The sequence below is a fragment of the Coenobita brevimanus genome, chromosome 86 (assembly GCF_032717465.1).
Source record: "Coenobita brevimanus isolate Jiangsu-jjx chromosome 86, ASM3271746v2, whole genome shotgun sequence".
Taxonomy (NCBI): Eukaryota; Metazoa; Arthropoda; class Malacostraca; order Decapoda; family Coenobitidae; genus Coenobita; species Coenobita brevimanus.
Window position 1 is genome coordinate 17,321,803 of NC_137039.1, and position 10,139 is coordinate 17,331,941.

The 10,139-nt window shown below is 47.8% G+C and overlaps 1 protein-coding gene across 1 annotated transcript; it reads right to left on the minus strand.

Annotated features, from left to right (window-relative positions):
- Positions 1–3,792: 3,792 nt before the first annotated feature.
- On the minus strand, positions 3,793–5,891 carry LOC145410592 (uncharacterized). Its single transcript, XM_080280707.1, has 3 exons — positions 5,253–5,891; positions 4,533–4,856; positions 3,793–3,903 (listed from the first exon to the last, which is right to left on the minus strand). Exons 1-3 carry the CDS (start codon positions 5,889–5,891, stop codon positions 3,793–3,795), a joined length of 1,074 nt encoding a protein of 357 aa, XP_080136833.1.
- Positions 5,892–10,139: the final 4,248 nt, after the last annotated feature.

Below are 10,139 nucleotides of genomic sequence, written 5' to 3' on the forward strand. Positions count from 1 at the left end.
CTTTCCACATATAACTCTCTCTTCCGCCTCTCAACTTCTTCCACGCCCCTATTTCTCATCCAATCATTGTATGCTTTCTTCTTTTGTGCCACAGCCTGTTTCACCTCTTCAGTCCACCATGCTGTTCCTTGCACCCCCCCTCCGTCTTCTCTTCCTTCCACACACCACATCACATGCTGCACACATTTCATCTGTATATATCTTACACACACCTTCCATGTCTCCCATCTGCTCCAATTCATATTTGCCCAATCGTTCCTCCACTTCTCTCTTATACTCTGCCTTTTTCTCATCCTCTTGTAACCTTTCCACTCTCCTTGCACCTACTCCTTCCTCTCGTCTTTCCCTTCTTCTATTCCTCCATCTTACTTGCATCCTAATTCTGGCCACCACCAAGTAGTGGTCAGAAAGTCCACTCCCCCAACCTCTATACACTATTGCATCCTTTACACATCTTCGCATCCTTTCATCCACACACAGATAATCAATCATTGCCTTCCTTTCATTCAGTTCACCACCCACGCTTCTCATCACTCGCCATGTATACCTGTGGATCATTTTATGCCTGAAGAGGGTATTGGCTATCACCAACCCCCTCCCAGCACAAATGTCCACTAACGCACTCCCATTCTCATCTATCTCGGCAGGCACACCCCACTCACCAACTATTCCATCCACCTTCACATTCCCAACTTTACCATTCATATCACCAATCAAAAACACTCTCTCATTCCTTCCAAACTTTTCCATGCACACTTCCACATTTGTCCAGAACTCTTCTCTCACTCTTCTAGCACGATCTTGAGTTGGCGCATACACACACACAATCGCCCACATTTGTATTCCAACTTACAACTTTACCCACACAATCCTTGACCCAATTGATCCATACTGTCTTATGCTCTTCTTCCATCTTTTACTCACAACTATACACACTCCTTCCTTTGCCCTCTCATTCTCATCTACTCCTGCACATATACCCCATCCATACTCCCATTCTCTCACACTTTCTCCTCTCCATTTTGTTTCAGTTATTCCACATACATCCACTTTCGCACCCTCAAGCTCATTGCCAAGTCCTTTGTCCGGTCCTGGGTCGTCATCGTTTGGTCAGTCCTTGTCCGAGGCTTCATGTTTGTTTTTTTTAGTTAGTTGTTTTCCGGGGAGAGGCACTAACCCTCCGCCAACCCTTTTAGTCGCCTTTTACGACAAGCAGGGATACTGGGGGAATATTCTTGAAAACCCCCCTACCCCCAGGGGGGGGTAGTGTATGGTAGGATACTTATTGACAGAGTTAGAGAAAGAACAGAGAAATTAGTTGGAGAAGAACAGGGAGGCTTTAGGAAGGGAAGAGGTTGTGTAGATCAGATATTCATTCTTAGATCTTTAGTGGAAAAGTTTCTAGAGAAGGGAAAGAAGTTGTATGCGGCTTTCATGGACTTGGAGAAGCATATGACAGAGTGGATAGACAAAGATTGTGGAGAGTGTTAAGAATATATGGAGTAGATGGGAAGTTGTTGAATGCTGTGGAGAGTATGTACAATGGTGCGAAGGCTGCAGTGCGCGTGGATGGTGAACTAAGTGAATTTTTCTCTTTGAAAGTTGGGTTGAAACAGGGATGTGTCATGTCTCCATGGTTGTTCAATCTGTAAATTGATGGGGTAATAAGAGAGGTACAAGGTAGGGTAGTTGATGTTGGAGTGGCCCTGTTGAGAGAGGATAGTGTTTGGAAACTCCCTGTACTGTTGTTTGCAGATGATACTGTGTTGTTGAGTGAAGACGAAGGGGAGCTGCAAGGCTTGGTGGATGAGTTTGGGAGAGTGTGTAAGAAACGGAATCTAAAGGTGAATGTAGGGAAGAGTAAAGTGATGGTCTTTGAGAGAGGTGAAGTCAGTGAATGTACAGCGAGGTTGGATGGTGAGGAATTGGAAAATGTGAGTACGTTTAAGTACTTTGGTTGTGTGATGAGTTAGGATGGAGGTTTGGAGGGTGAAGTGCTTGAAAGGGTACAGCAGGGAAGAAAGGTTGCTGATTCTTTGAAAGCAGTGATAAGAAACAGGGAAGTGAGCATGGAAGTGAAAAAGTTACTACATGACAGAATTGTGATATCAACTCTAACGTACGGAAGTGAAGCTTGGACGTTGTTGGAAGGACACAAGTCAAGGGTGAGAGCAGTGGAAATGAGTTATTTAAGAGGAGCCTGTGGAGTCACATGGAGAGACAGGCTGACGAATGAGGATATAAAGGAGCGTTGTGGTGTGGATGTGGATGTGATAGGAAGTGTTATGAGGAACACACAGAGGTGGTTTGGCCATGTGGAGAGGATGGAGGGTGAAAAACTGACGAAGAGAGTGTATGTGAGTGAGGTGAAGGGGGGAAGAGGGAGGGGGAGGCCGAGGATGAGATGGAGGGATGGGGTGGAGAGATATATGAGAGAGGGGGGTGTGAGTTGGGAGCAGGGCAGTGAAATGGCGGGGGACAGGGCGACTTGGAGGCGATTTGTTTGTGGCCACCCCAAACGGGATTGAGGCATCTGGCAATAGATAGATAGATAGATGAAATATAAGCAGTTTTTCGAATATTATCTTTAAATAATAATACTTTAGACATATATTAAGTAGGCTATTATTTGCTTCTCAGATAGTGAAAAGTTTCTGCATATATGAGTTGAGAGATGAATCATAAATTCTTTGCCAAGTTTGCACTTTTGCCCCTGTGATCTCTGTCCACTGGAACTGCAGTCTCTTTGAAGAAACTCTTATTTTTTTTATTTTAATACCTGTAGCTGCCTGCACTCTTGAAGGAGGAAACGGGGTAATGACACCCGCCCAGCTGGACTGGACTATCTATTCGGTCATACCTGGAATTGCAATTTTACTCTCTCAGTATACTCTAATGGCGTCACTCATCATTGTTATTAACACTCGGCTATACATAGAATTACAGTTTATCCTCAATACGCTGTTATACCGCAGCTTACTTCGTATACATATATTGCTTTAAATTCTCATCCTCATTTTCGTACTTTTACAATCGGGTTATGTCATGATATCAACCAATTGCAGATTAATAAGTATTCTAAAGGTAAGCAAAGGCAACTCACTTGTGACGGGTCCTTTTTCTGTCGTACAGTATTAGTGTGTGGGTAGGGGATGTGAGGTAGCAACACTAGTCCCTCATGAGCGTAATATCCTCACTTGAATAGCACTTTCACAGGATGGTCGTGGAGTCGCACATTGCGCGTGAACTCCACCGTTCGGAGTATCTGTCTAAATAATCCACAGGATCACTGCTGCCTTGTCCTGCACTCATTCCGGCTACTCACACACTGACCCACACTCTCCCATAGCGTCTATTTCAGGGCGTGGTGTTCACTCTTATCTTCAATCTAATGGATGTTATGCTTATGCTGCCATACCGTATACACTAACATTGCGTCAGCATCCTTCCCCCCTTCTCTCTTCTACACTTTCCCTCTCTCTTTACCACGTCAGATGCAGTAAGACTCCCGCCGTTTGTCGGTTACAAACAATACCATACCCTTTTACCCTCCGCTCCCTTCCAGCAGACACAGCTTGTTTGCAGGGTGGGTCAGGGTTTTGTGTGCAGATGTCCTGACCTTCATGTGTCTCAGTACACCATCATCACCGAGATTCGGCTCTACCAGCTTTGCCAGAACCCAGTGATTACGGGGTACATTCCAGTCACCAATACCTGGTCCCCCAATTGAAAATTACACAGCCGCTTGAACTGCTTCTTGCATTGTCGTAAAGATGGTAGGCGCACCTTCAACTATCGCTTCCAGAACTGGTCTGCTAGGAACTGTGCATGCTTCCAACTCTTCCAGTAGATGTCCCCTATAGGCTCTTTGGCTTTACCTTCTAACGAGTAATGGGGTACCATCTTAGGGCGCAGAATATGCAATGAGGTAAGCGCTTCGAGGTCACTGACATTGTTAAAGATCAGGGTGATGGGCCTCCCATTCACTATCTCCTCCACTTCACGGAAGGGTGTGTGGAGTCACTCGTCATCCACAACTTGTGCACCTATTATCGCTTGCAAGACCTTCCTAACTGTCCAGATCTGTCACTCCTAGACACTGCCCATGTGCGATGCATGTGGGAGGTTTAACTCTCGCTCAATTCCCTTCCTTAACAATGCATTGTGGACCTTGTCATCCCTTTGCCAGCTGAGGGCTGCAGCCCGGAGTTTCTTATCTGCTCTAATCGTGTTTGTTCCATTGTCAGAACGAATGGCTCTGGTATACCCCTCCTTGCCGAGAAGCGTGTTATTGCATTGAGGAAAGAATCAGCGTCCAGTCCGTCGAGAATCTCCTGGTGTATGGCTCTCGAGTTCAGACAAATGAACAGACAACCCCACTGTTTCACCTGTTTCCTACCCTGCTTCACAGTGAATGGTCCAAAGCAGTCCATTCCAGTATGCGTGAACGGTACTTTCACCAAGCATACCCTGTTGGCAGGGAGGTCAGCTTGTCTTTGCAGTGACTCCTTCCAACTGACTCAACGACAAACGTGACATCCTTTTAACATCCGATCAATCAGTCTCTGTCCCTTGGGCACCCAGAACTCCTGGCGCGTTACCGCAAGTGTATGTTCTCTTCCCGAGTGCCCAGCCTTGTTCTCATGGGTTTCTCTCACTATTAGCTCTGTGACATAGTGGTCCTGCAGTAACAGCATGGGGTACTTGCTGTCCGTCGTCAAGGGAGCTCTCTCCAACCGCCTGCCAGCACGGAGGAATCTGTCCTCCCCCCGGTGATGCTCCAATGGAAACAGTAGGCTCGTCTTCCTAAGTGCCCCTCGTTCCTTCAGGTCCTTTATCTCGGACTCATAATATTCCTGTTCTACACAACCTAACACTGCCGCTCGAGACACTCTGAGCTCACTCACCCTCAGTCTTGATTTGTTTACTTGCTCTGGTCCTCCCCTTTGCCTCCAGTACAAAAACCTTCTAATCCATGAAACTCCTCACAGCAGTTTGTGCCAGGATGAGTATCTGGACCACAATCTCATCAGCTGGTCTTCTTCTTGCTTAATCCCCATTGACATAGTTGTGGCATCACCCTTTACCTCTGGGTCCGTCTCCAGGTCAAGTATAAGCCGGGGCTCCTGTGGCCAGTGATCGTTCTCTTGCTGGAGAAAGTCCGGCCCTTCAAGCCATCTACACCCTCTATTCAGTTCGTAGCAACTCAGCCCTCAGGTCGCATCATCTGCTGGGTTCAGTGTTGAACCCACGTGACTCCACTGGGTCACTTCTGACTGTTCATGTATGGCAGCAACTCGACTGGCCATGAACGTGTGAAACTGCCTCTCTGTGTTACTTATATACTGTAATACTATGGCACTGTCTGTCCAGAAGATGGACCCTCCCTCATCGACTGATAGCTCGTACCTTAATGTCTCGTCAACCTTGACCTCCAACACGGGAGCACATAACTCCAGATGGGATATAGTCAGCTGTTTTAAAGAGGTTAGCTTGGCCTTTTCATAGACGAAGGCACAATGAACATCTCCGGTTCTATCTGAGATCCTCGGGTATGATACCACTCCATATGCCACTTGCGAAGGATCACAGAAGTGATGTAATTGAAATGACGTTCCCTTTTCTCCTCTCGGGTCATAGTACCGAGGTATCCTGAAATCTGTGAGGTGAGTTGATTCCATCAGCCACCGTTGCCATCCTATCTCACTGCTGTCAGATATAGCCTCATCCCACCCTTTCTTCCTCCTGCATTCCTCTTGGAAGATGGCCTTGGCACGAATGAGGAATGGCACAAGGAATCCAAGCGGATCATACATGGAACTGATTACAAGCAAGAGATCCCTCCTTGTAGTTGACCCTTCTTGCTCAATGCGCTTGATGACCACTGCCATTTGGTCCTTCTATAGATCCCACCTTACTGCAAGTGCTCGTTCCGCAGGAAGATGCTTGTGTTCTAGATCGATCTCCTTTACTCCCTTATGCCTCTCTGATTCGGGAATGGACTCAAGTTCTTCCTTGCTGCTGCTTGCCCACTTGGTGAGTCTGAAGCAGCCCAGTGAGGTGACATGCCGCAGTTATTCTGCCATTCTTATTCTTTCGTCGGCGGACTGCATTGAAATGAGCAGGTCGTCCACATAAAAATTCTGCTGGGTATCCACCACATCATCAGAATATACATCTCTGTGATCTAGAAAGGTTCGTTTTAAGGCATACGGGGCACGTGACGGACTGCAGACTCCACCGAAAAGGTGTACCGTCATCCAGTATGCCTGGGGAGTCTGCTGTCCATTTCCTTCCGGCCATCAAAGAAATCGTAGGGCGTCCCTGTGTTCCAGAGCTATCTTGACCTGTTGAAACATAGCTATATGTCCGCCACGAGGGTCACTGATGGCAAAACCGGAGGAGTACCCCCAGCAGTTTGCTATTTAGGTTGGGTCCTTGTAGTACCTGGCTGTTTAAAGACACCGACCAACATTCTGCTGCACAGTCGAATACGATACCTACCTTTCTGGGCTTGTTCGGGTTTAACACCGGATGGTGTGGCAGATACCAGGTCACGTGAGGCCTTGTGTGAAGTTCATTATCGGGAACTGATTTGGCATAACCTTCATCTAGCAGCAGCTGCATCTCTTCTGCATACTGCCGTCATAAGGGTGGGTCTCTGAGCAGCCTCTTCTTCGGGCCCTCTAACCTCCTCAATGCCATTAACTTGTTGTCTGGGAGCTTGGGTAGATTTCGTCTGAATGGTATATGGAGTTGGTAGCATCCCATCACCTTTGTTGCTGTGCCCAACCAAAATTTCATCACCCTGTTGTCTTCAATGGATAGGCCATCTCCCTTCTTCAGATAACTTGCATCCAGTTCCCCGAACCGTTGCACTTGCTCTTCCAGTTGTGTTTCCTGGGAGTTGCAGTTGACTATGGCCACACATCCTACCTCATCTGGTCTGTCTTCCACCTCAGCACGAGGTTGTACAGGTCCGCTGACAGTCCATCCCAGTGGTGTTCTTATTGCCAAAGGTTGTCCACTACTCCTGGCCCTGACCTCCAAAGGTGTCATCGCTTGTGGTGCATCAAGACCAGTCAATAGTTGCACCTCATCTTCGTACATGTTCAGTGGCTCTATTCCCACCAAATGACTCCATTGTGCCATGTCCTGTACAGAGGCTACTGACTCTTTCAGCATTGCACGGAGTCGCTGAGTGACAATCACTCCAGGCAGCGATATCCTCCAGTTTGGTTTACGGAAATGCCCGCTGCTAACTACTAAGTCTATCTCCTCAGTTCGCTGCACCATCATCTGGGTTATAGTGTCTAGTGTTACCCATACATGTCTCTGTGGTGCCAGAAGACTGCTTGCCAACTGGGTTGTACAGAAGGTTTGGTTGCTGCCAGCATCCAAAAGTGCCCTCATCTGAACCACAGCATGTGATCCTTCACTAGCCACCTTTACCTCAACACTGGGCAACGCCACCTTGCGAAGCCATCCATGCATCCATGTTTTCCCTGTCGTGGTGGTGAGTCACTCATTCCCACCCTTGCCCCTTTCGAGCCTGGGCCTCTTAAGTGCCCTCTTCCATGCCTGCCTCATCCCGTTTGTCGGTCTGTCCACAGGAAGCACTTCTCCTCTCCAGCTCTGCTCGGTGTACTACCTGCTTACTTCCATGCACCTGTTCCCACTGAGCGTATCGACGATGATCATCTTCCAGCTTCATCTCATCCTCCAGCTGCGTTTTTCTCCATCTCCCTTCCTGGGTTCCTCATGGTACTGGGGCTCCTGCCTTTGCCTTGTTGGGCCAGTCGGGTGTATCCATCGTGAATGCTTCCCAGTACAACCCCCTATGTCACACCATACTTAGGCCAGGCACTCAGCTGCCAAGTGGGTATCGTTCAACCAAACATAACACTATTTGAGCCATCTGATCTCGGCCTTCCTTTCTTCCACTCTCATGGTGCGGAATTTTTTGGATCCCACCAGTGCGTGCAGCCCCCCGCACAGCCGACACATGTCTCTCTCAATTGCAGGTTCGTCATCACCAATGGTGGCCAGGCCAATCACAAGCTTGTCTGAATTCCTTCTAACACGAACCTCAATGGCTCACTTGGTGGACACTCTCCTTTCCTTGGTTCTCCTCCTCACACTCACTCTATCCGCCTTCTCCAGAATAAAGGTTTTCAACCATTTAACGTCAGGATAATACCCGTATCGTTTGTTGTGGACAAAGATTTCGTCCTCATACTGCATAAGTGCCTTTTCAGGTAACCAACACGACAGTGTGTCCATAGAGCGAATGGTGTCCAACTCCTGTAATCTCCCAATGGTCTCCAGACTCAGAATACATGACCCCAACTCATCGGCGAATTTTCTAAGGCCACCTTCATCCTCATTTTTGATAATGGGCTCTTCAAATATTCCTTCCACAATCTTGGACGTACTGATATCTGTCTCCATATCTGTCCTCCAATATGGCCATCGCCTTCTTATAACCCTCTCGTGGGTCCAAATAGTTGCACATTTGTAGTGTGTTCCTGACAGGCCCTGCACATGCTTGCATGAGCGTCTGCAGCTTATATTCCTCTGGGAATGCGGCCCTCCCAATGTGCCGTTCGAATGCTCGGATGAACTCCCAGTACTCCCTCCGGCTATTTCCTTCAAAGGTTGGTAGTTAAGTCTGTGGCAACCTCATGGTGACAATCAATTCCTTCAAGCCGGAGGCTATCACCTCGATGCCCATAGGGGTAGCGTGTGTTGGCTCTTCCATTCTCCATCTAGTCTGTTTCGGGTTTTCTGACCTCTGCCACTCTGGCCCTTGCCAGCTAATTGTTGACTCTTCTTGATTTAAAATCGTGGCCTCTTGTGTCTGTCCTCGCTCCCCTCACTGGGGTTCCCTAGTCTCCCACATTTGTTTGTCTCCAATGCCATCTCTGTAACTCGGCCTCTTTGCTGGTCCTTCGTGTACCATCACCGTCTCTGGCTGTACCTGTGACCACAAGCTCATTTCGTTACTCTCTTCCATTCTCATCATGCTTTCCAACTGTTTCAGGGGATCATGGACTGCCTTGTTTTCTTCTTGCAGGGTTTGCAAAGCCGGTATGAGGACTCTCATGTATACTTTCTCGTATGCCTCAGTCTGTCTGCCTTCGACTGCTGGCCACTTCTCTAAGCATTCTTGCAGCCCAGATTCAGCCCTCTCCTCCTCCCTTTGTTCCATCATCACCCCCACAGCATCCGTCTCGTACTCCTCTCCTTCCTTTGCCTCCCTGACCTCCTTGACTGTCCTTTGGGCTATTCCATGGGTTATGTTCTGCCCGTCATGTTCTGCCCGTTCCTTTCCCTTTGGCTTGTCCATGCTGATATGTTCCGCCTGGTATGTTATAGGTTAGGTTCCGTCCAGTATGTTATAGGTTGGGTTCTGCCCGGTATGTTTAGGTTAGGATCCACCTGGTATGTTATAGGTTGGGTTCCGCCCAGTATGTTATAGGTTGGGTACCACCCGGTATGTTTAGGTTAGGATCTGCCTGGTATTTTATAGGTTGGGTTCCACATGGTATGTTTAGGTTTGGATCCGCCTGGTATGTTATAGGTTGGGTTCTGCCTGGTATGTTTGGGTTAGGATCCACCTAGTATGTTACAGGATGGGTTCTGCCCGGTATGTTATAGGTTGGGTTCCACCAGGTTTGTTATAGGTTGGGTTTCACCCGGTATGTTTAGGTTAGGATCCGCCTGGTATGTTATAGGTTGGGTTCTGCCCGGTATGTTATAGGTTGGGTTCCACCAAGTATGTTTAATTTAGGATCCGCCTGGCATGTTATAGGTTGGGTTCCGCCCAGTATGTTATAGGTTGGGTTCCGCCCGCTATAGGTGGGGTTCTTCCTGGTATATTTAGGTTAGGATCTGCCTGGTATGTTATATGTTGGGTTCCATCCGGTATGTTTAGGTTAGGATCCGCCTGGTATGTTATAGGTTGGGTTCTGCCCGGTATGTTCAGAGTGGGTTCCGCCCAGTATGTTTTGTTTTGTTTTTTAACTCTCTTAGTCACACTGTCATTCAAGTAGTGTTTATCCCATCATACACCCAAACAGCCAGACAGTGAGCACTGAGCTTAGCCTTTAAAGTACAATGTACACCAGAATCTTCTC

Bases quoted from the DNA above. Each gene is read 5' to 3' on its own strand.
- LOC145410592 (XM_080280707.1), bottom strand. From the start codon at position 5,891: ATGGCAGTGGTCATCAAGCGCATTGAGCAAGAAGGGTCAACTACAAGG. The intron at 4,857-5,252 runs GTGGGTTCAACA...TGTGTAGAACAG, and splicing joins AAGTGACCCAGTGGAGTCAC to GAATATTATGAGTCCGAGAT. The intron at 3,904-4,532 runs GTTTGTCGTTGA...CTGCGCCCTAAG, and splicing joins GGATGTTAAAAGGATGTCAC to ATGGTACCCCATTACTCGTT.